Genomic DNA, 25,821 nt, shown 5'->3' on the forward strand with positions numbered 1-25,821 from the left:
AAAATTAAAAAAAATAAAAAAAAAAGAAAATTAAAAAAAAAAGTTCCTCACCGGGGATCGAACTCTCAATGTCTAGACCCCGCCACGTGCACCGCCACTCATCTAGCAACTCTACTCGTTGAGCTATCTCATTAAGTCATTGTGGAGCGCCTAAACAACATACTATATATATAGCCATCCGAGAAAATTGGGCAGGTCCGAGCGAATTATGATTGAAACATGAAAGCCCGTCTTTAAACAGAGTAAGTATCAAACGTATTGACATTCCTGAGTAAGAACAATGCAACAGGCAAACATAAAAGTGCAAACATAATAGAGAAACTTCGCCAGGACATGCAACAACGTCATCTAGCGACAGGCGGCATTATTGTCGTCATTAACATAATTTATGCAATTATCTTTAGATTTGTGGTACGATCAATAAATTAGCGCCTAAAAACTTATGCAACCATACTTCGATCAATATTATGTCACTAGATGAGACTGTTACTACATAAAGTTTCTTTTTGTAAAGAACATGGATTAAAATGGCAGCAAGTCTATTGCTTATGCCACAAACCGGAAAGAAGTTAAGAGGTATTGCATGGCCTGCAGTATTACCAAACTACCAAAGAAAGAAGGATAGAATCCGTCTTACTACATTTCGGCGCGCATGCGCCGAAATGTAAAAAATTATATGCAAAGGAAGTACTTTGGATGCACAATATAGGATGAACTGGTAAGCCAGCAATAATTTATTTAAAACTTTACTGTCCCTCAAAACTAATCTGGATTCTACAGCTAACTTTTAAAACTTTTAAACAAGTAATACAAGAAACTTCAAGGTTACTAGAGGATGTTTAGTACTTATATGTACATGTATATAACCCTACATAAATATCTAGGTGCACTGGTGTACCTACAATCGAGAATTTCATGTACATGTACATGAACTAGCTGAGCTCCAGTTTTGGGTGCAAAAAGTACAATTTTTTAAAAAATTACTCATGTATGTACCCAATATATTGAGCCAGCACGTCGGCAGAACGCAGCGCCTGCGCAGAACCCCGTATTTTCGCGTTTTTTGTTTGGTTTTTGGTCAACGTTGCATCAGAATTTTGCCTGTTGCAGAGGATATTCTTTCCGACACAACATTTGGAAACTACTGTCGAAATGCTAACCTTATATGAGCGAATACGACCTTCTATGAGACATTCTGCCGAAATGCTATGTACAACACATTACGGGTTTCGCGCAGGTGCAGGACGTTCTGCCGACGTGCTTATTGAGCCCATACTAAACAAACAACCTACCTAAGGGCTAATTCTTCAGCATTTCATGGCAAATACAGGAAGACATATATTGATTTTGCACAATTGATTGTTGATTTACAAATCAATAAAACAAGGGAACCTTTTCTTCTCTTTTCATATGTATTGGTTCAAAGAAGTGGAGAATTGATTGTCAAAGATCCCCCCATGGCTTGTGACATAGATTTAGGAATTCATACGATAATTTTACACAGTAAATATTGGCAGAAAAACATTGGACTACTTGGGTGGGAATCCAGCTACTGACCAGTCCAATATATAGGTCATACCCAACATTACTAGCTTGTTTGGTTGCTCCGCATTTCTAATGACTCTAGAAATTGTGAATGAATTTTATGGCTTTTTGATGGCCTAATACTCTAAGTTGTAATCATTGATTACAAGTACAGTAATAAATCTATGAACAGACCTGAGCCACAGCCCCTAGCAGCTAGCCGGTGGTGTTAGGTTACAATTATACAGCTTATTGTAATTATAAATAGACCTGAACTCAAAGTGTCAAAGAGTCTCTTCCACCATCAATATGGCTTAAAAATAGTACCACTAATGGAGGTAAGCCAGCTTATATGACAACTCCTAATTGTCATCCAACTGTCATCCGGTTATGTTATTTGGGATGAACTAATCGATGAAGTGCTTATCATCCATGAGATCCATTACTGTGGACCACGTTATTCTAGGCTTATTATCTAATAGTATATACAACACACATGGCCCAAAGCTCAGCTGTGTGCACATAGCTACCGGTATGTCAATGTTTGCTAAAAATGAATTTTGCAAAAGAAAATGTCAGTGGTATACCTCCAACCTGTGTGCAATCTGGAAGTGAGTGGGCCTTATTATTTCCTTATTAAGGGGTTTTAATTCAATCAGTTCCCAGCAATATGGCGCAATCTGTCATATCCATTTTTCCAAAAAGCAAAATAGCAACAATGACCAATTGTTCACATTCCTCTAAAGTATAAAGCACTGTCACATTCAGAAATGGTATGATTTCCTTTCCACATGTTCTAAGTTGACCAGGAACCTTATGAAAGTTGTAAAATACAGTGGAGTACATTACGGTCAATTTTATGTTCCATTTAAATTCGCCCAATTCCATTAGGCCTGTTGAGAGTCAGGCTCAGGCATGACAAGTTGTACTTATAAGCCAGAATTCATACATTTGTTGGCCATCATCTGAATTGGATCTACGCAGAACGTGGTCGGAATGCTTACCATACCCTTGACCCAGCCAATATCCATTTCTCAGTCTTAACATTATATAAGTATATATATATGTCTGTCTGTCTGTACAAGCTGGATACATTTTCAGATATCAAAGGAACATCTCTCCAAAACAAGTCAAAAATCCTAAATGATACAATACATGGCAAATACTGGCATTTTTTACTGTCCAGGGCCATTTCAACATAGAGAATAATAGTGGACAATTGACTTATTGAGTTTTTTCCCTTTTACTGTTACGAGAAGAAGTATGGCTTTGAACGTTTCAAGGGTCATGATCAGTTGCATGGGACATGGGCAAGATGCTAGCACACGATGCTGATACAAGCTGTACTGTAACAGTGAATATAATACTGTAACATGGGTTCGGAAAAGCTGATGATAGATCTACAAGAATTCAACACAACACCACAAACATATACATGAAGGAAACCACACCTAAAACAGGGCACATTTCTAACATCAGGAAGTAGCTGGTAAGTTGCCAGACTGCCTGTGGGATGGATTACCTGATCAGGATTTTCATGCATGTTGGAATTATTGGACAGATTTTCAAGGAAACAAAAAGACTATCTATGCCATGTTTGAACTGAGCTTTCTTAAATAATGGCTATACATGTCATAATACTATGGCTGTGTGTACTAGCTACATTTAATGTTAGTAGTAACCAGTAAAAATCACCTCATCAAGAGCACACTGGTGATGGTTCGAATTCTGTACCATCCTTCACAGCTATACATGAATCCTCTGCACAATGTTTTGCTTACATTTGCATTTAGGAGTCATCTATAAAATATAATATTGCTACATTCTGTTTTATAAGTAAAGGAACAGACCTACATACAATGTATATAAAGTTAATGCACACATAAATGCACCAGTCAGCCATGCTCTACACAAAACTGCAATGTCATTACCGTGCTATTGCCGTAAATGGTCCATTCAAAATGCACTGCTGGATAGTATCGAAGGCATCATAACAGAAGCTGACCTGGAAGACTTGGGGTATTGTGGATGGAATGAAGAATACACCTGAGTCACTGATAGCAGGCTGATTGGGCCAATTCCTCGGCAGGTTTTCTCATTTCCTGTGCCTGAGCCATCCTTTTTACATCGCACCGCCGTATAATTCACCATTAGACCGCGTAAAGATTGATATGTAAGTCACTACACAACTCCAGTCTGCTCCTGCTGTCTGTTTTAACACCGATGACGCACGCAAAGTAAGTGGGGAGCTAGGTTGGACCTGGCTGGAATACTAAAAGGGAAATCACACAAACCCGATACAGTTCCTGTTTCAGGAGGGTTCTAAAAATGTGTACTAAAGTGAAGAGTCCATCCCCATCCTACATTGACAATTGTATAAAACAGACTAAACAAATCAATTTGAGATCATGCATATTATATATAATCAATATGCGATGGACTTCTTGCATCTTATTTCTTGGTCCTTCTAGTAGTACTAGTAGTAGTGGCTTTTCAAAAGGTATCGTACAGATTCAATCTGTATACTAGTATTAATATTATAACAATCATACCTTTCCAAACATATGGCACAGTACTTACTATAGCAATAATACCAAGCATGTAATATGCAAAATTGAAAAATGTCAGAAAACTTGGAACATTTTTACTAAATGCAATCTGTACATACAACCTTCCAAAATGTTAGTCTAAACAGATTTTTACAACGGCATCAGAAGAATCCTATTCAATTTAATCACAGATCTTGTGTAAAGTTAAGATAAGTTGGTAGCAGCGGTAGACACATGATCCAGGAATGACACCTGACTTTTGGCCTACCTTTTATGTTGATCGATGACAACATATCATTGATACTGACGGATAGACCTGCTTCTATATATATTCCCGAGAATATATAAATAATTAAAAGTTTTGCACTTTGCTTGTCATTTTTGTTGAAGTTAAGAGTCACCTTTCTGCAAAAGCTAACATCACATGATCCAGCAGTAATACTTTTTGAAAAATAAAGATTGTAGTTTCCCAGTCATAACTTGTAATGACTTGCAATTGTAGCTGCCTGTTGTTTTACATGTAACGTTAGATAAGATGACATCATGACAATGGCATTCTCCTTCTGTTTCGACAGCGATGTAACTTGCCAGGAACAGGGCCAGGAACAGGGCACCAGAAAACATCTATATAAGGACAGAGAACTGCGGTTGGAATGCTCTATTTGATGGTTAAACTCCGTAATCTGTTTGACAGGGTAAGCACAATGGCCGCACAGCTGTTGCCGTGCGGAGACTACATCCTGTGTGGTTCGTGAGAGCCTGCGCATGAATCAGTAATATGAACATTTTTCTGACAATACCAATTTGATGCAGCGTTCCTCTGGGGACCGAAGTCTATTGCTGCACTGTCAGCTTTCACAAGACGGCAGACAACTTGTGATCAGGACTCCAGCCGGTCCAACGTCAAGGGCAGAATACTAAATCTGGATGGGTCGAATCCAAACCTGTAACGTTATATTGACCTGCAGCAATTCCTCTAGTGTTGTGGGCTCCTGTTCAATGTATCTTTTGTCCTTTGCATAGTAACTGTACTCAGTGGTATGTCATGTATGTCACAAATGTCATTAGAGTGAGGGTGGTCAAATATCTAATCCCAGACACTGACATACTGTTGATCACGTTGGAAACAAGATATTTCAGTTGCCAGGCTGTAGGTACATATAAGAAATCATTAGCTACAATCCAACTCCCTAGCAACTTGCAATTACAAATACACTTAATTCACCAACAATACAGCATGAATTCCCCATGTGTGTGGTTATATTAAGGTAATCAATATTTGTTAAGCAAACAAACCAAGCTGTACATTCTTTCTTAGAGACACATTAACCCAAGGAGGTTAAAGGCTTGATTAATCACATACAACAAGCAGTACTACAAAATGTATATACAGTTAACAGAACAACTGTACAACACTGTGAAAATAGATCAAAGAGTTTTGTATCAAAACCTGCCTTTATGTCATGTGCTCAGGCCAGGAAGGTAATTGTCCTCTCCCCATGAAAACCATAGCGTTCCCTTGATGATCGTTGTTATCAAAAGCATCTGGTGTAAAAACCAATTATAAATCCCGTCTGCACAGACATCAAAACAACTGCCTTGATTTGCACAGTTGGATGAAGACAATCGAGAAGCATACCCTCAACACACCCATCCCTTGCACTGATATCGGAACTCTACATCACATTGCATCTATAGACTATATATCTATACACAGAGTCTGCATGCCTGTTTCCATGAGGGGTAGCGAGCCATTTTAATTCACCATTAATCCTAGCCGACTGCTTCAATTCAACCTTAAATGCGTTGTTGGGAAATTCTTTGTGAAGAGTAATTGGTAGTACGTTCCATGTCCTTCCTTGTTTGTTATCCTGAATTCATCGTTATTGAAAAAATTATTCCTATCACATAGTCGAATGCCAGACTGCCCAAAAATCATAACAGAGAAATCAAGGTCCACAGGCTACTTTTCTAGACACCCCATGAATACAAAAGAATATTCCAAAGAAGTTGCTTCCAAAGCCTTATACATAGACAACTTAAGTTGATTTTCCGTTATGCACTGCGGGTCTGCCTGAATTTACAGTTAAATTATCAGTTGCCAGGATCACCCATTACATTTTGATTTTAAGAATAATTCATACTATAGAAATACTTTTTCCATAGGATCATAGAGTAAACAGACTATAAATCCATGTTTTGTTGTGACTACATCAGGGACTGGGCTCTCTGCCAGCTGCTAGCTGTGTCTAAAGATGCTGAGAGTGAAACAAGAATCCAGTAGAGAAAAATATTTACAAGGTACTGAATGTGCATATAATCACAATGAATGGTACAGGTTCCTGAAATGTGTGGTATTACTGATATCACATTTCTGTCAAAATAAAAGGCCTGGAGTCACTAATGAATGGGGAGGAGAGTGTTTGTTTATGTGCAGCCTGTAAATTGATCTGGGCCACATCTTGAGGGCAGCTAACCTCTGGGGCCCTGCCACTTACAGATACACAAACCTGCACAGCTGGATACAAGGATAAGGACTAAAGGAGTGGTCTGACAGCTTTCTCCTGTCCAATGGATTCAGCAATCTTGGGGTGGCATTGGGCTATGGTGGTCTGGAGGGGGTGTCATGGGAGGGGGTACGGTAGGGTAGGCAGTGCTCCTGTCTTTAACTCAGCTAGCCTCCTGTGCAGGCCCTGCGATGGTGGGGAAGAGTTTTTAACGCATTATTTTATAGCCGGCCATCCTACATAGCCGCCGAGAGAAGGTTCCTTTCCGCCCACGGGAACCTTCTCTCGGCAGCTATGTAGGATGGCCGGCTATATTAAAATAATGCGTTAAAAAACTCTTCCCCACCGCCGCGGGGCCTGCACAGGAGGCTAGGCTCAGCAAGGAATTGACAGTGAAAGCAACTCTCTATTAAAGCAGAGGTTGATGGGGGAAGATCGTTACCTTTTTATATATGGCCCTTTTTTTTGCCCCTACCCCCTTGGGTGGCGCATGGACCCTCTCTGACCAATGGATATTGTCTTTTTGCAACCCTAGGATCTGCTTGGAGATTAAGTAAAAGCTTGATGTATCCAAGGTATCAGACATACATGAATAACAGTAGGCATAAAATTAATTTTTTTTACAGAGTGGTGGTGCAGAAAATAACAAATCTGAGTAATCCTGCTTATCTAAATACTTCTAAAATCAGATTTTTAAATCCTCATCTTTTCTTTCCAAAAATATTCTGAATACAGATAAGACTGTTTCCTGTGCACGGATTCAAAACAATGCATGCATAACCTAAAATTCCAATAATGGAAATATGAAACTCTTGATCTAGGTCAAGTGCGACTGTAATGTCTAGCTACGTGTGTGTAGTAACGTTAGGGTTGAGGAAGGAACGTACATTTGTACATTGGCATAACATTGGACGATCTGTAATGGATCAGGGTATCCAGGTCAGCTTACGTAAGTTACACTATGTAAAGAGCAGTGCCAAATTCTCTGAAATCGTTTTGACAGCACGTAACGTAACTACAAACTGCACCCCACTGACATGACTGTAGGCACGCAAACCCCAGGGAGTTCCTCGGGTTAGAAGTTCAACATTACGGAAGACAAACAGCGTCTGGCAACAACATAATGTTGTAACGAGCGAGGCGTCGTCTGCACAATTAGTAAGACGGATCAAATTATGCCGGGCTCAGCGGTTGGTGCCTGCGGTAATTAAAGCCTGCTAAAGTCGGTGACAGTAAGCTTTCCCCCTTACCTGACGAATCTAGGAGCTCAATCTCGAGTAGTCTCCCCGAAAATGCGCCCACAGCAGCCTGTAGCACCGCCTCAGACAGATCTTTGCTCGTCTGACGGTGCAAAGGGAAAGAAGACCGTGGCCATCTCGCAGGAAAACGGGTGGTTTGTGTGCCCGCGTTCTGGAGACATCCACGAAAATCGGGGGGTATTAAATGAGACGACAGTGGGATCACAAGGAAGGGATCAGCGGGATCTGACGACGGCGGGATCCCTGAGATCTGGGGCCTAGCCGCAGGATCTGAGAATAACGGGATCCTGGTGAGATCAGACGCCAGCCAGCAGGATCACGGAACCGGATGGGACGGATCCTGCACACACTTCCAAACACATGACGTAACCATCAGGTGTGAGGGGCAGGCCGTCGCGCGACAAGCTTAGTGCCTCATCAAATCCGCGGTAATAATCCCTGACATCACGACTTCTCCCATATAAATCAGCTTAGATTTAATATAAGAGGGGAATGCAATATAAGTGCATTTGTCAGGCTCTTGAAATTTGCTGCTACGTGCGAGATACGGTGGTATAAATTTAAGGCGGTAAGTATAAATGCTGCCAGTCCGTTTGTGTACATGGTAGGACCTATCAGCATGACATCGTGAGACGTGACCACTTACTTGTTTGTCCCCATCAGCCGGTGTAGACATCTGCTGTCTGCCTGTGTTTTGTTAAACACCACAACGGAAGTGAAATCTGCAAGGGACTTTAATAATAAAAGAAGGGGTTGCGTTAATAATGGTACACTGGTTAATTCGCAATGCTGATAAGGACATTTCTTTGTAATCTTCAAGCAAATCCTGCGGTGGCAAGACAGTTTCCATTGGCCAATGTCCGCATAATCTCCAAACAGATCTTACGTTGGCAGGGTAGTAATCATTGACCAAAGGAGTGTCCATTAGTCTAATGGACAACCCTGTTATCAATGGATGCTGCCTTGCCATAGTAATATCTGCTTGGATGTTACATGTTTGCGCCTATGTAAAACTAATACTAATAGTGTACTAGAGTATTTTTCAGTGGATTATCGTGAGATTACTTTTCATACATCATACCAAGAGCTTACGATGAATCTTAGTTTTTTTCAGGGAATTCGCTTGCAGCTCAGGGAGATCGTTTTAGGCTGAAGGCCTCAAGCTCAAGCGTCGCACAGTAGGACCAGGAACGATTCAAAGTTAAACCCCCTTGGCAGGCCACTTAGTTACGCTGCAGGCGGACCTATACCCCGGGGGGAAATCTAGCTCCGCAGGGGTAAAGATAATGTCGTGTTAGAAGTGCAAGGTCCAGCTTGACGCTTGTCCTCGCATAGCTGGGTGTACAGGTATTTGATAATCTTTCATGTATACACAGCTAAATATATGTCGTACATGCACTTTGATACGGGATTGGAAAAAACGGCATTGGTGCACTTAAAGTTCACAAACTATGTAACTGTTAAATATTAAATGAGTTCCTTATTTCAATTAATTATGTATCGTGCATGATTTCACGATGTTCACATTTAATTCAACAAACTTCCAAATACCACAAGAATTAAATTTCCGCCATTTGCCAATAATATGAGATCATAATAGAATTTGCTGATTACTAGTAAATGTGCAAATTAGTTTTTGTACAATTCGTGCCCTCTGTGTGCCTTGCTTCTACTTCAATTGATACAGACAAGTTGAGGCGGACGCACTTATGTGATGAAAGTGTACATGTATTATTTTATTTTCCACGCATGGCATTAAAACTGTGTCTACTAATGTGAAGCTTGCTCTATTGTTAGGGTTTTACCCTTTTTCTTTCAGTCTTACTTTAGGTTTCATGTCTAACATAAGTAAAAAAACAACAACAATCAGGTAGACAACTTTGTTTCAACACACAAACTTTCTACTTTTACATACTAGCCGTCAGGCCTCCCAGGCCTTCTCCAGACCATGGTTGGGAGTTGGCCGTCAATCGTGGTAGTTGGGAGTAGATCGGCCAGGTTGCCTACTAGACTTAAACTTGAAGTCATCTACGCCGACCAACTATGAATTTTGAAGAATTGAATTAGGAAAAGTCAAATTCTCCATGCATGCGACCACAGTAGCGAACTGGAACTAGAATTATACGTGTTTCAGGCTACTCCCAATTCAGCGCCGACGTTGACTGGTTGGGGAGTATCGGGAGCAAGTCGTGGGAATTAAGGCCCTGACTGCGTGACAAGGGCTTTAACCAATTTCAATGCGGCAGATCTGGAGTCAGCTAGGCTGTGAACATGCAGACGGTAGACAGAGATGCCACGAGAAGGTGGATCCAGTTGGGCTGTAACACTCCGACCATGTTGGGCTCGGACACCTGGTTGGAGAAGCGCTTGTCGTCTCCGTTCAGCAGCTGACTGTTACAGAGGTCCTCACTGCAGCACACCTTACAGACCTACAAGCCGGCATGAAAGGCGAGCATGCATGTACTCTGGCACATGAAATGCAATGTACTAACATGTACTAAATTGACTGTCATCATAGTCTATCATCATCTACCACAACGTATCTAATGCCTACATACCTCACACAGGGAACTAATGTGGGCATGGTGGTCTTGGAAAGGTGCACTTAGGTGCACCATGCCCTCCATGTACATATGTATGTGGTCAATTGTAATAAATAAATAAATAACTTTGTACAGTGTACACCGTGCACGTGAGCTAATGCATGCTATATCATTTGGCCAAGGAGGTTACAAATCCTTGATTTGGCCGACTCCCTCCTAAATACCATCGTCCGACGGACCTTGAGATATACACCGAAACATCACCAAAAACAGTACCTCTCGATAACAAAGGACGAAGGTATGAGGTTTTTTTTTACCTCTATGATTTTGTATATAATTACCTGCACCCAGCCGTCCATGCAGTCCTCCTGTTCCCAGTACTCCGGACAGAGCGAGCCGCAGCCCCGGCGGTACACGATCCTCTCCTTCTGCCTCCCAGGGCCCAGGATGCGCTCGACCTAGCAGGGTTGCAAATGTGATACAGGGGTATGACAATCCTTTTTTAAATTAATACTTAGTGAAAGAAAAGTCATGTTACCATGCAAGTTTATAGCCTCCTTTGCAGGCGTTCCGGGTCACAAACGCTTAGAACTTTGGCTGCCTTCTGTAGTATTCAGCCTTCACTGGAGCAAAACGGAAGGCATACAAGGGGAAGCGCGTGCGATCAGACCCCCCCCCCCCGACCCGGAACGCCTGCAAAGGAGGCTAGAAAGTCCATTGGGATCATCACTTCCAGGCTAACTAAAGACTTCATCAAGTCTAAAAGACCCATCACTTTTTGATCATTTTGCTATCGTCCGCACGTTTGTGACGTCGCGGTTTCTGCGCGATGGGCTATTCACACTTGACGAAGGTCATGGTACTAGTATGAAAGTTAATTGTTGGTACCCAGCAATCCTGATCATCCAGACATTCGGTGACGGGTACTGTAGAGTCTACCGGGCTGGCACAGGCCCCGTCATCATGGCACGAGTAGCACTGGCGGCTGGGGTAAGTGTCTACGTACACAGACAAGACCATGAAGTCAAACGGTTTGGTAAATGGTGTACATCTTAAGTATATGACAGAGCCCTACTAATGACAACAACAGCCTCTCACAACTGTTTAAACCCGAGGACCTACCGATGTTTTCGATGCTGTAGTCATCACTTGGCAGTGCCGTGAACACGGTACTGTCTGCCAGGCTACCGGTCCAATGTGGGGTTGGAGCTGAAGCATTTGGAATGCCTTTCCCTACTGTTGTGGTGTAGTTGTGCCAGTTCCCAGGTGTGGCAGCCTCGCGTGTAGGTGTTGGCGTCCTGTCAACGTCAGTAGTCGCTGCATATGTCGTAACTGGCAGTGGAAAGATAACGTTCCGCATAAGGTATCTTTATCAGCTTAGCTTCTGTTACCGTGAACTACCATGATGACAAGTTGTATGTTGATGAGCGGGTAACGTTACCCACCAAGGAAACAAACATCTTGATGATCGCAACATCATCGAGTTCGGTTTTAACCAGTCTGCTTCACAAATAAGCGCGCTTCGGCAAATGGCGGAAACGCGCCAGTAACTAGATAGATGTGACCACAGTAGTACTCACCGATAGGAGTGGTACTTGGGGAAGCAGTAGTGTCTGCGCACAGGAACTCACTCTCGTCTTCCCCCTGTTGACAGTCGTCCGCCCCATCACACACCTTTTCTGGCACGAGACAGCTTCCTTCTGGGCACGAGAAGTAGTTCTCCTGGCAGCTTGTTTCCCAGGTTAGGGCAAAGCCCTTCCCGGGAATGGCCATTGGCGGTTGGAAGTCGATCTTGAGCCTTTCCTTGTCAGTCACAATGACGTCTGGTGGTGTTTGACTGCCGCAGAATGTGGAAGTGTCTTCGGACTCGAGCTCGTTTCCATTTGGGTCCACCTCGATAACCTGTGAGTTGTAAGATAAGGTTGGTATTGGGGACACCTTGGTCAGCAGATGATCTGACGTAATCGCTATGTGAGGCACTTGTGATACATCAGAAAATGTCTTCCTTTACTTACTAATAAATCATTCGTGTTAGATTATGTAGATACATAATGTAGTATGTATGTATGCACCTATTATTACATGCTATCAATACTAATGGCTGATGTGAAGAACAATATGTAGAGTAATTCCGCTGAGTTATTTCATTTGTTGTATAGCTGAATTATTTTATTTGTTGAATATATTGAATAAAAGACTTTTATTGTACGTTTATGCTCTTACAAGTTAAGTACAGGTAATGAATAAAGCAGAAGTAACAAAATTACAGCTATATGTTACCAAAACTTTACATACTACTGTTACCTATATATAGCTATTATTTACAGGTTCAACTTCTTCTCGCTTCTAAGACAGTTGTAGTTATGAACATATGGAGCTAATGATACATGGTTTGTCCAGTTTCATAAGGAATGCGAATTTTTCTGTTCTATATATAAATGTCTATCTATGGAATATGTCTACATACCTTGACAGCAGAGAGGCAAGGCACGTCAAATATCCCCGTGAAGCTGGCCCGGAGCCGCTTGCCCGGGGCCGCCACGATGTTCCATGTACAGCTCAGGCCGGGCGGGAAAAACACGGGGTAGTTCACGGTGGTGATGTTACCGTTATCTGTTAGGATTTGTCCCCCGCAGGCTGTTTGTACAACAATACAAATAGCAGAATGTTTGCCATCTGTTAAGATTGGTCCCCCGCAGATTGTTTTTACAACAACAACAACAACAACAACAACAACAACAACAACAACAACAAAAATAGCAAAATGTTTGTTCCTTTCTTTCTCTAAAATTTTTTAATTAGTGAAAGTGAAATTTTCACATAAGAGTGCAGACACATTTCTTCCACTGCTACTTGTGTACGCGGCAGTTATGACCCACTATATCTAAACGTACCTTATCATATAATATGACGAAAAGGCACTACGGAAATTGGGGCTCGACTAACACCGTCATCTTTGTTCACAGAAGTCCCAATTACTTAGTGTTGGAACATAAAGTTTTTGCATTTTTGTCATAATGTATTACACCAACACAGATGAACTTCCATGAAATTTCATTTTTGTAGAAGGACGAGTAAAGATAATCCACGTGGTTGATTCAGGGTCTATCAGTACACATTCTAATCTACAAAATCACAGGAAGAGTGGAGTACTGACGGGTTTGATGGTGATCACAGTTGATCTCGTCCTTATAGTCCTGGCAGTGCTGCTGCATGTCGCACTGGTCCGCTCCCCTCACACACACACTCCCCTCGTCACACATCAGCAAATGGGGCTGAACAGGAGAGGAACATACTGGTGCTACATTATAATAGCAATCAATCCATAGCTTCCTGATTTATGCTGATAAACCACAAACAATCACGGTTACAAACGCATCGTATAACTCTTTCCAAAGTCAATAATAGTGCTGTAGAAATGAAAGAAGGAATGCTTTAAAAACTGGCTGGATGCCAAGATGGGAATAGCTGGTTGGGAGGCGTGAGTCTGATGACGATGTGTGACTTAAATAATTGGTCACCTTGGTGACTTGAATTGGACTAAGGCTAATGTTTGGTGGGTGCCGTAATAGAGCAATGTAGAAACAGGAGTGCCAGGCAAGCCTGGCGCAAAGAACTGCTATAATAATTGGCCTGAGTCCTAATCCCTTCTTGAAACCCAACCGACCAACCAAGTAGCCTGGCTGCCATCCTCCGTAGTTTCCGCCCGCTCCCTAATGTCGCTGGCTACCACGAAACTACGGAGGATGGCACCCAGGATACCAACCAACCAACCAACCAACCAACCAACCAACCAACCAACCAACCAACCAACCAACCAACCAACCAACCAACCAACCAACCAACCAACCAACCAACCAACCAACCAACCAACCAAACAAACAAACAAACAAACAAACAAACAAACAAACAAACAACCATCGAACGTGATACTCATCGCAAAATGATAAAGGATAAACGAGAAAGACAGGAAGTTGGTTTATGTAGAAAGGCAGACAGTACCGGACATGTTCGCCAGGTGATGCTGAATCCGATCTTGCGGACGGCTGCATCTGTCACAAACTTCACAAAAACCTCGTTCCCGCTGAGCACGATGGGTTCTGGGGCGGTATCCCCGCACAACGTTTTAATTAGCGGAAAGTTGCCGCTTGGTCCATCATGAACCTAATTCAAAATTGTGGTCTCAAATAAGCAGGAGTTGGCATGTTTGACAATGATACAGGAATGCGTTCCCTATACACGAAATCAACATTTATCAACAAATATCCAATGAGTTTTCTCGCTGTATATCTGAAAAGGACAAACGTCCCATGAGAAGAGGCAGCAACTCTCCAAGCAGAGGTTCGGGCTTGAAATTATCATTGACGTGTTGTAGGCCTTTTCATCGTGCTTTCGTTTTTGTACTTGCCAGCGAAATGATGGCCCCATGTACGCAGAAGAATGTCCGATAACCTTTAAACGCTTAAAACACGTCAGCTGCTGTGGATAGAAGGACGGACACTTGCTGCCACTTGCTGAGGAACTAAAGTGACGTCTAAGGTAAGGTCAAAAGCTAACAAAGGTGACAACTTTTGTATTTTACTGATTAATATGACACTTTGATCACCACAGTTTTTCACCGACAACGTTACAAGAATTGTTCAACTTACAGTAAACAAGACTATATACGAACCTGGAGGTAATCGTAGCCGCAACTATTTCCAAATTCCTCTATGTCGAAAGTCCGGTTGAAGACCAACCAGAGCTGCTTCTCGGGTACGGTACTGACCACACGCCAGCTGAAGCCAAAAACAACCAATCAGCCCATTCTGTTTACAAAATTGCCAGCAAACCTGTTTCGACGAACGTGTTTTTGTCTTCCTGCAAACACTAACCAAAACCATGAGTCTAACGTTGACTGACAGTTACGTCATCCCCATCACACATGCAATTCGTATATGATTATTTTAAAGTTCTGATCGCAGCCATTAATCAAATTACTAAACTGAAGCCTAGCAAATTGACACCCCAGAAGGGATTCCATAAGTTGATCATCATAATATCATCCACTGCGCTCAATTTCACTTTTCCTTGTACATGTATATGCTCTAACAAACAGTTTGATCAACTGATCATGGTGATCGCTTTCTTTTGTACAAAAAATATATAGTGCTTTTTGTATAGAATAGTACTAAAATCTGACGTTGTGCCTTTTGATGGAAACTTAATTTTCGTGCAGGTAGCTGCAAAGTGTACCTGCATATCTTGCCTGAAGGGTACTTGTTAGGGTAGTTCAGGCTGGAGAAGGTTCCGGTGTAGCCCTGTATCACCAAGGGACGGTCCGTGCCGCATGGGTCTGTCGGGCAGCAAGAATTCCAAATTATCGCACTGCTTTCATCAGAGTTTGCTAGCTACAATGTTCTAAACTTGTGACATTTGAAGAACAAATGTTTTAGATTTTGGATTTTGGTTCTAAAATTTGTCACCTTGACGTACGGACACACCTTAATCCGTCTTGTGTGGTACTATGGTTCATGGCGGCAAATAGCAATCATATTCTCATGTTTTAGCAAAGTTTTTTTTCAATCTTGGCAAAAACAAACTAGCAGTAACCTTAGTTGTACCAAAATCTGCCACGGTTCCCAAGTCCAGAAAAACCGCCGTTTGGTCGCGACGTGGGAGCCAATGCTTATAGCAGGAAATGTTTTCAATGAAACACTTGGTAAGGTGCAAGCTACAAGCCAGGCTTGGCGTAGAAGACATATATATATATATATATATATATATATATATATATAATATGGGTCGGCGTAAGTGAAATACTTCTAGAATTCATTCTATTATTCATAACTCACCGGAGTGTGTAGTGAACTGAAAAAAAAACATAGAAACACTTCTGCGTTACAAACTGACCTGTCTGCCCCATGACACAACCAAAGGACGCCAGGATGAGGACGATTCGGACGATATGTCCAACACCTCTGCCCACAGCGCCCATCTCGGCTGCACGTACACGTAGGGGAGTTCTGATAAAATACGCGACGTTTTATACTGTAGTGTTTCGGGTTTAATTGCTTCTCACGTATCTCACGTTTCTCTGTATGGGGCCGCCAAGGAGTTGTTGCTCAGGTGACAAATGTGTAATGTCAATAAACGTACCTCAGCAATTTGATAAAACAAGGAGGCTATAGAAAACAGGGATAACTTGCTTGCCGTGACAAATTGAAAATTTCTTCCTTGATAATCTCACTATTCCGGAGTAAAATGAATGAACTTTATGGAATCCAAATAAATCTGATTATTCTTGGCGCCTGGTAATGCAGATTCTGTTTGGTTTGGAAGGCGTCAGCTGAAAACTCCACGAATATCTGTTTGTTCGTTTCCTTCCGTTTATGCGAAAATGTACACAATATGTGTATCCTTAAAATAAACAATACCAGACAAATAAAAATGTCGCACTAGCAATCAGTGTTAAACATGTAATTTCTGTGTGTTCTCCAGATATACATATGTACGAGTATGATGTATTAATCCATATCGTTATTCTTCAGTTACAGAATTAGAATGTCAGACTAAACAATGAGGAGTGAAACGTCACTTACAAATTTTGGCTGCTGTCGTGGGACAATCATGCTCAAATGGGCACGTACATATGTGTAAGAAAATGAGAAAATGCTCTATGTGCTCTTTAAGTTGTCTGTTGGTAAGGGCTCAAGAGTCGTAAAAATCGTTTATATTTAAGTTTGTAACATTTCATTAAAAAAAATACATGTTTTGATACCGGTGGCACGCTGTAGAGAGTAACCACGCTGAAAGATAGTAAAACGCGTGTTGTATGTACACGTTACAGCACTGTGACACAATAATTCTATATTCGTCAATAGTAGAAGCTACTTTTACAGCAATTCAGAAGTCAAAACATTGTTAAAAACTCTGCCAACTACATCCTATGTACTAACGTTATTGTACTGATACAGTCAGCATATTGGTGAAAACCTGCCAGCTACACCCTATGTGTGTTCAGACAGTATGGATGACACCGGGTGCTAACATCATTGTACAGGTTCAGTCAGCACTGGTGAAAACCCTGCCAATTATTAGTACATCCCATGTGTGTTCAGAGAACATGGCGGACGCTAGGTGCTAACGTCATTGTACAGGTTCAGTCAGCACATTGGTGAAAACCCTGCCATGTACTTCCTATGTGTGTTCAGAGAACATAGCTGACACGATCGCAAGGTGCTTAAACGTCATTGTACAGGTTCAGGCCCTGGGTTCAGGCGGTAAAGATGCCGACAGCAGACAGAGCCGCCACGAGAAGGTGGATCCAGTTGGGCTCCGGCGCCTCTGCCATTCCGGACTCGGACACCTGGTTGGAGAAGCGCTTGTCGTCTCCGTTCAGCAGCTGACTGTTACAGAGGTCCTCGGCACAGCACAGCCGGCAGGTCTGAAGAGGGACAACCGTTAGAGAACCTGCATGGATGCCAGACTGTTTCCACGGACTGCCAGGGCCAACATTCCCCCGAGGAAATTTTGCCACAGCTACTCTCCAAGCAGATAGAGTTTGATGGGAAAGATTATGACTTTTATTACCTCCATGAAAAATGGAGGTATTGTTTTTGGCGTGTCTGTCTGTCTGTATGTATGTATGTATGTATGTATGTATGTCTGTGTGTGTGTCTGTCTGTCTGTCTGTCTGTCTGTGTGTGTTTCCGCAACTTTGTAGTCAGCATAACTTCAGAACGCCTTTATGGATTATGATGATATTTGGTATGTTGGTAAGTCTTAGGAAGACAAACGTCAAGGTCAAATATGGGCCTCCTGGTGGATGACCTTGGTACTGCAGCAGAACTTCCGGTTTTTGTATCTTTTGTCCTGAACATGCTATGGTCTTAATGTTTTGGTGACAGATCGCTTTTCCTGTCAGGAATAAGTGGTGTGAGTTTAGTCCCCCTAGCAACTTGTTCTGGAACTGCAGGGCACTTTCTGGCGAAATGTTTAAAAGCCAATAAGTCCAGATAGGAACAACATATTTTCATAATTTTTGGTGTGTAGGTAGCTGAGAGAGATGTACATGATTAAATGCAAATTATGCAAATAAGGACTTTATTTGCATAATTATTGAGGAAATTCTATGAGTACAGTGTTTTACATTATACTACTTTCATACATGTAATGTATGTAACCTATGTCAGGCAGAACATTAACAGATACTAATTATGCAAATGATGACCCAATTTGCATAATTTATGCAAAAATTCTATGATTTCTTAATGGTGAATAATGGGAATGTCATACTTGGGACATCTGTAAGTTAATCAAAAGTTAACATACATCACGATGCATATATCATGTTAATGCAGAGTTAATTTGCATAATTAAAGAGGAAATTTACATTTACATATCAAGCCCATATTTCATGGAGGTATGAGATCTCGGAATTCTTGTTTAGCTTCTGTTTACAAAGTAAATACTACCCGACTTAACTGGTATTTACTGCCATTCGTAAATCCAACTTTTTATGCAGCAATATGTTTTGTTCAGTGCCGGGGACTAAGATATGCCTCTGAAATCTATGAAAACATGTTTACCTGCACCCAGCCGTCCATGCAGTCCTCCTGTTCCCAATACTCCGGACAGAGCGAGCCGCAGCCCCGGCGGTACACGATCCTCTCCTTCTGCTTCCCAGGGCCCAGGATGCGCTCGACCTATCAGAGAGGCTACTTCATCAAAACGATCTACATATCTACAACTTTGAGACAAGGGCGTGGCATGCATGGTATAGACAAGTAAGTACAGTAGGTCTTATGATGTTGTCACTTATCCTCTACGAGGCTTCGGAAGCGGCTGAAAAGAGGAGAAATTGGCAAATTCGTGCAAATAGACAAATAACACGCCAGGGGCCTTAGCGGACCCAACTCCACTGGCACATTATCTGTCTATTTGACCAATTTCTACTCTTCCAGCCGGCTTCCGATGCCTGGTGGAGGCTAGTTATCAATATTCATGATGTTGTAACATTTATCCCCATCAAGCTGTGAGAATACCGGTAAGGGAAGAGGTATTGTCATTACCCAGCAAGCCTGATCATCCAGACATTCGGTGACGGGTACTGCAGAGTCTACCGGGCTGGCACAGGCTCCGTCATCATGGCACGAGTAGCACTGGCGGCTGGGGTAGGTGTCTACATATACACAAACGAGAAAACGAAAATGGTTGTATGTTTAGAGTCTAAAAACACAAGTGCGTGGTCAAATGGTTTGGTAAATGAGTACATGACAGAGCCCCACTAATGACAACCACTGCCCCTCAAAACACACAGGTGTCTGGGTAAGACTCTAAACTCTCGGGAACAGCGTTGGACCGATCATGACTGTCCATCACAATTATCAGTTCAACTAATGAGGGAGTGTTTACTACAAGTATTTGCATTCTTAATGTTGTCTTTTCTTTTGTCTCTATACCATGTTTTGACGGATCTGAGCTTGGCTGTAGGATCAAACCCATTGTGCTCCTGACGGTCACATGCTGAAAAATCAACCACAACAACCGGCAGTTGCCCTGAACTGAATCAGGGACAATGGTGACTGACAGAAATGTTCTGCCATCGTCAGGTCGGCAGAACGAGAGGTTTGTGCTCGTTTAAGCAATCATTTATCTGATTGGTACCACATAACCTCTGCAAATTGCTTTTGAGGCGTCTGAAAAGAAATTGCACCGACCATAGTGCTTTCGGTATGTATGTATGTCCTCTAATGATGATAGACCACATTCCCTCCTTAGACTTACCAAGTGACTGTGTTGTGAGGCTGGTACTACCTCCCAGGGTACCATTCCAAGCCCAGGTAACTGTCATGTTTGTCCAAGCCTGAGGTGTTGCAGATGAAGCCTTGTAAATGCCTTCCCGCACGGTTGAGGTGGGACTCAAGCCATGCTGTGTGGTTGAAGTAGCACTCGGTATGGTCTTCTGACGGATGGGACCAGTCTGTGAAGCGGTGTGGTAGTCTGTAGACCACTTTCCAGGTGTGACTGTGTTGGATGCAAGTGTGTTGGATGCAAGTGTGTTGGATGTAAGCGCCGTCTCACTCTCAGGCTTTCCGTCATTGCCAGTAGTCAGTGCACACAAGAGAAACATTGAACTCACTAGTACTGGAAGACAGGAATATTGCCGACTAAAGACGGGTTTAAGTTAAGGTAAGTTTGTATTATTATTATTATATTTCTTTCGTAGTATAATAAGTGCACACGTAAGGCTAGCTACCCATACGAAAGGTGACCTACACTGACACTAGAAAAACAGGTGACTAACTCGAGAAAAGCTGGACGTCTTGGGGAATACTGTAGCTTAAGTTATAGCACAACTCACCGATAGGAGTGGAAGTTGGGGGAGCAGTAGTTGGACACGCGGGGTAACTCTCATCTTCTCCCTGTTGACAGTCGTCCGCCCCATCACACACCTTTTCTGGCACGAGACAGCTTCCCTCCGGGCACGAGAAGTAGTTCTCCTGGCAGCTTGTTTCCCAGGTTAGGGCAAAGCCCTTCCCGGGAATGACCATTGGCGGCTGGAAGTGGACCCTGAGACGTTCTTTCACAGTTACAATGATGTCTGAAGGTGTCCGTCTGCCGCAGAATGTGGAAATACCATTGGCCTTGTTGGGTTTATTTCTAGTGGGGCCCACCTCGCGAACCTGCGGATTGTAAGAGAGACGTGTCAGAGAAAAAAAAAAACTTGGTCTGCAAATTAGTAAATGGTGCAAAACAGGAGAGCCTCACAGCTTTACTCATTCAGTAGAACGTCAATATTGTGGCATTCATCTCGGTATTATTTTGTAGTGGATTATTTCGTTGGTTAGTTGTTTGTTTGTTTGTTTGTTTGTATGTTGATTTGCTTGTTTGATGGGTATACATACCTTGACAGCAGTAAGGCAAGGCACGTCAAATATCCCCGTGAAGCTGGCCCGGAGCCGCTTGCCCGGGGCCGCCACGATGTTCCATGTACAGCTCAGGCCGGGCGGGAAAAACACGGGGTAGTTCACGGTGGTGATGTTACCGGGCCCGTCCGCCAGGACCTGTCCGCCACACGCTGGGTTTTGAAAAACACAAAATTGATAGACATGTCAAAGGGTCAACGTTAACTAGCAACTGTGGAATCACCACTTTCTCTTGACGGTACATGCATGGTTATGGAATATTAGATTTCTGTTTTCCTAGCCTTTTTGAAGCACTTTCAATATCATATTATGGTTTTTAATGAATTGTATGTGATTGTATGTATATTACTTGTTTGTTTATTCATGCAGGGCCGCACTGCAAAGAAGTGTCAATCGCTGACCTGGACAACCCCGGGTAAAATGAAATGAATAAATAAATAACTAGAAAGGTAACATTTGCATTTAGGAAATGCCTAATGTTTACCTTCACATGGTCTAGCCTAACAAACTACTGCTCTGTTTAGTGTTACCCAAACACATATAATATATGGTGAGTAGCCTCTCCATCTCTGTCCTGCCACTTGCTACATAATGTAACCCAACACCACATGGTGTCTGCTTTATTTATTGACTTTATTTGTTTTTTCTTTTTCTTGTTTTTTTAAGAAGAAGAAGAAGAAACAGAGCAAAAACAGTACGTAACAAACTATAACTCTGAAGGTAACAAACAATAACTCGATGTAAAATGTTAAAATGATGTATAAAATAAAATAGTAAAATGATGAGCCCAGTACCGTTTTGTTGACCATAAACACAGTTGAGCTCGTCCGTCCAGTCCTGACAGTGCTGCGTCATGTCACACCTGTTCTCCGGTCTCAAACACACACTCCCCACGTCACACAGCAGCATGTTGGGCTGCAGAACCACATGGGAAGTAAATGTGAAGGGACACCGCGACACAGGTCGTTATTTCAAACAAAAGTTAAAAAGTAAAAAAAGAAAACAAAGCTAAGATATTTTATACATACGTGAAATTCCTAGAATTTTCAATGTCTTCATTTATGATGAAGACAAGGAAATTTCTTAACCCCTTTATTGTCATCATTTCATACTTGAAGCGTTTCAAATATTCCCAAAACGAGCTATGTGGGTCTCTTTATTTTTGGGTACCACCCATAAGTAGATAGAACCAGCCTACGTTACAAAACAAGTGAATGTCTTCAGTCTGTGACATCGCGCCTTTTCCTCACAGGTATCAGTATGCTATGGGTAGGATTGATTCAACTTACTATATTTGTACATTAAAAGAATGGCCAGAAAATTGACTTTAAAAATCCAGCATGAATCATGAATTTGTATTGGATTATGTAACATCAGGACGATACAAAATGTAAATTGTCTGGTACGAGTAGTTTCCTTCCAAATTACGTTGAGACACCTCTACGCCATAAGTGCCATTCAGGAAGTGAAGGCGCCATATACATGTATATTAAGCCTTACGAGTGTGTTTAAAAGCTAAAAACACAGCTGTCAGCCATGTTTGTTTAAATTCTAGTAGTTTGTGGTGGCACTACGAACTCAGTGTGCCTCGTGTGGGCTGTTTTAGCGCCAAAAATAGATGTCAGAAATGCGAGATGATTGGACTAAGTAAACTACTATTAAATCACACTAATATTTTTTATATGAAATATTTCTGTTTTTGGTGCATAAATGTTACATGATGCCCCTTTACCGGACAGGTGCGCCAGGTGATCCTGAACCCCGTCTTGGTGATGGCTTGGTCTGATTTGAACTTCACAAACGCGTCGTTCCCGGTGAGGTTGACGGGAGGTGGGGCCTCCTCATCACACAGCGTCTTCACTAATGGAGCGTTCTCGTCTGGTCCATCATAAATCTAACCCCAAATTGTCACCTTCAATTAGTACAATTGCAATACACTATCATAACGTAAATATATGTATTCTGAGCTTGAAATTGAAGTAGACTGGTTTACAGAACAGCATAACCGCCCTTTGCCCTTGAGAGATGGAAATGTAAAGGATGGAATGACACATATTGTACAAACTCACCAGATGTAGCAAATTACTACTAGTAGAGCGGTACTTCTGCATAGATGTGTAACATTTACCATGTGATGACACAGAATACATGTATAAGGAATATACAAGGTATGTTAGATTCTCTAGTAATTCAGGATATGTAGCGTTACGTAATGCATTCCTAGCTGGCAACATGCATCTAGCTCTCACAAATATTACATCTTTGTAGCACTTACATGGCTATCTCTAACAGATTTACTCGGTATACAAACCTTGAGATAGTCATATTCACACTTCTTGTAATGTTCTATGCTGAAGCGATCGTCGAAGACCAACCAGAGCTGTCTCCCTCGAGCGTCACTCTTCACGCGCCAGCTGTAGTTAACCACACAGAACACAATGTAGGAATCTACCACACAATCTGCAGCATTTGGTGCAACTTTCATTTTACCATTTCAAACATATTCTATTCTGTCTTGCTCCCTCCATCTTCTGTCCAAAACATGAGAATGCACCCGAAATAGCAAAATACAAGGCGTACACCGAACACGTCTAACGTTACAGCTACATTCATACATATTGAATCTTCAATCAAGTGTTTAGGATTTCTTTCATGGTGTAATACAGGTGAGAACTTGGCTTTGGGGTATGTTTAGCACAGTGTAGCAGTAGGATTTTCAAAACACTCCTTAGTTTCCTTCAATGCACATACAATGCAAAATCTACCTGCATGTTCTCTTGGCAGGGTAATTTTGGGGGTAGTTGGGGCTGGAGAAGGTTCCGGTGTAGCCCTGCATCACCAAGGGACGGCCCGTGCCGCATGGGTCTGTCGGTTACCAAAACAAACAACACAATGGATGAATGAAACAAACAAAGAAACAAATAAGAAATCGGATATTTCAACTTCTGGGAAGTATGCGAGCCCCGATTTCCTGTCGACCCCTGCTGGCTCCCCGCAAGATTCTCAGACATTTGACCTCATTTCTTCCTGCCTGTCAATCGTTTCCCCGCCCACGTGCTGTCAACCTACTACAGGACAAACAGATATACGAATCCACAGTTCAGCGACGCTACTATTGCACGAAAAAGCTATGCCAAAAGTTGATCAGCAATTTCGAAGCTACCACAACTACCCGTGCATGTACGTACACGTCACATAACAACGATTTGACTGAGTGGACCCAGTATCGTAATGGAGTTGCAAGAAGTATACACGAAACATTAATTTTCAGACCTAATTCCGCCTTTGGCGACACTTCTTTCCCATGTTCGCAAGCTCTGCAGTATTTTTGTAAGAATGCTGAAATCAATACCCCATTTCCTCAGTGTATACCTGCGGACACATCAACTATTGTGTGGTTGCGACTTGGGTGGCAAGTTTTTGACGTCACTATCAATTTTTTTAAAGAACTACTTGGCAACGGATAACAAAATTGACTTAAAGGTTCTACACGCTCAAAACCTAGCATTATAATGCAGTTAGGTGACGCCATTCCTCCATATATACTAAATACAACTACATCTAAATCCTTAGCAACGACTTGTCTGTAAGAATATCCATGTTAATGCAATCCTTTCAACACGAATGAGCAGATCCTACTGATAGAGTTAAGGGATTCTGACTGTTAACATTGTGGACTTCAAACATTTGAAGCCCACAATGACACTTATTCTACACATAGGTACGCTGAATATTTTCTTGAAAACGCACAAATTTTCCTGTTAAAAAATTCTAATCCTTTCAAAACATATTTGAGAAAAATACAGCATCGTCATAGATAAGATATAGATATAGATAGAGATAGCTGATCAGGTCTGTAAATACTGCACCTCGCGCAACAATGTCTGTCATGATGTTCACCAACCCAACTTTGAGTATCTTTGGCTTACATAAATACCTATCACAAAATAGAAAAGGATGCATACATGCAGCGCTGTAAGTCGACGTGATCATGAGTGACATGTACAAACCTACAGTCTATAAGTACAGCGTAATCTATGCAGGGAAAATCGACGGAAAACTTAATGGCACCACATCCACCTTAAAGCAAAAAAAAAATGGCTCCTTCTCTCTAGTTTCTGGGAAACCTCGATCCGCGAAGAATTTAGAGGTTTCTTGAATTAATTGGCACACCCAACGAAATCTGTGGGGTCGTGTGGCGTAGCGGCAGCGTTCTCGACTCGGAACCAGAGGACCCAGGTTCGAGTCCTGACATGCCACCGATCTTGTGCCCTTGGGAAAGGCACTTTACACGACTTTCCTCACTTCACTCAGGTGTAAATGAGTATTGTACTGTCCCTGTGTTGGTGGCGGCATTAATATAAGTTGAAAAAACTTGAGTGTGCCGTCACCACGTCTTGTGATTGCATGTTTCGGAATATAAAAAAAAACGAAATGGTCTGTCGTACTTACTCTCCAAGCAGAGGTGAGAGGGAGAGAACGTAGGATATTCCGACATGGCTAGCTAAGGGAGGCACATTTCCCTCTCT

The 25,821-nt window shown here is 42.1% G+C and overlaps 2 protein-coding genes across 3 annotated transcripts in view; both read right to left on the reverse strand.

Annotated features, from left to right (window-relative positions):
- LOC109471156 (rho-related BTB domain-containing protein 1-like) overlaps positions 1 to 8,204 on the reverse strand; it is a 23,094-nt gene extending 14,890 nt beyond the window's left edge. For both annotated transcript variants that reach the window (XM_019770425.1, XM_019770424.1), the window contains exon 1: positions 7,831 to 8,204. The gene's annotated coding sequence lies outside the window, so the exon portion shown is untranslated. The remainder of the gene's footprint in view (positions 1 to 7,830) is intronic.
- Positions 8,205 to 9,771: 1,567 nt separating this feature from the next.
- LOC109470900 overlaps positions 9,772 to 25,821 on the reverse strand; it is a 19,495-nt gene continuing 3,445 nt past the window's right edge. The window contains exons 3-15 of the mRNA XM_019770001.1: positions 24,058 to 24,157; positions 23,604 to 23,706; positions 23,025 to 23,186; positions 22,087 to 22,207; positions 21,272 to 21,444; positions 20,728 to 21,049; positions 20,151 to 20,477; positions 19,436 to 19,545; positions 11,963 to 12,284; positions 11,505 to 11,714; positions 11,271 to 11,380; positions 10,724 to 10,840; positions 9,772 to 10,268 (exon numbers count right to left, since the gene is read on the reverse strand). Of these exons, the coding sequence (XP_019625560.1) occupies positions 10,098 to 10,268; positions 10,724 to 10,840; positions 11,271 to 11,380; positions 11,505 to 11,714; positions 11,963 to 12,284; positions 19,436 to 19,545; positions 20,151 to 20,477; positions 20,728 to 21,049; positions 21,272 to 21,444; positions 22,087 to 22,207; positions 23,025 to 23,186; positions 23,604 to 23,706; positions 24,058 to 24,157 (2,348 nt within the window). The 3' untranslated portion in view covers positions 9,772 to 10,097. The remainder of the gene's footprint in view (positions 10,269 to 10,723; positions 10,841 to 11,270; positions 11,381 to 11,504; positions 11,715 to 11,962; positions 12,285 to 19,435; positions 19,546 to 20,150; positions 20,478 to 20,727; positions 21,050 to 21,271; positions 21,445 to 22,086; positions 22,208 to 23,024; positions 23,187 to 23,603; positions 23,707 to 24,057; positions 24,158 to 25,821) is intronic.

Source organism: Branchiostoma belcheri, unplaced genomic scaffold (genome assembly GCF_001625305.1).
Source record: "Branchiostoma belcheri isolate BF01 breed outbred unplaced genomic scaffold, Haploidv18h27 scaffold24, whole genome shotgun sequence".
Classification (NCBI taxonomy): domain Eukaryota; kingdom Metazoa; phylum Chordata; class Leptocardii; order Amphioxiformes; family Branchiostomatidae; genus Branchiostoma; species Branchiostoma belcheri.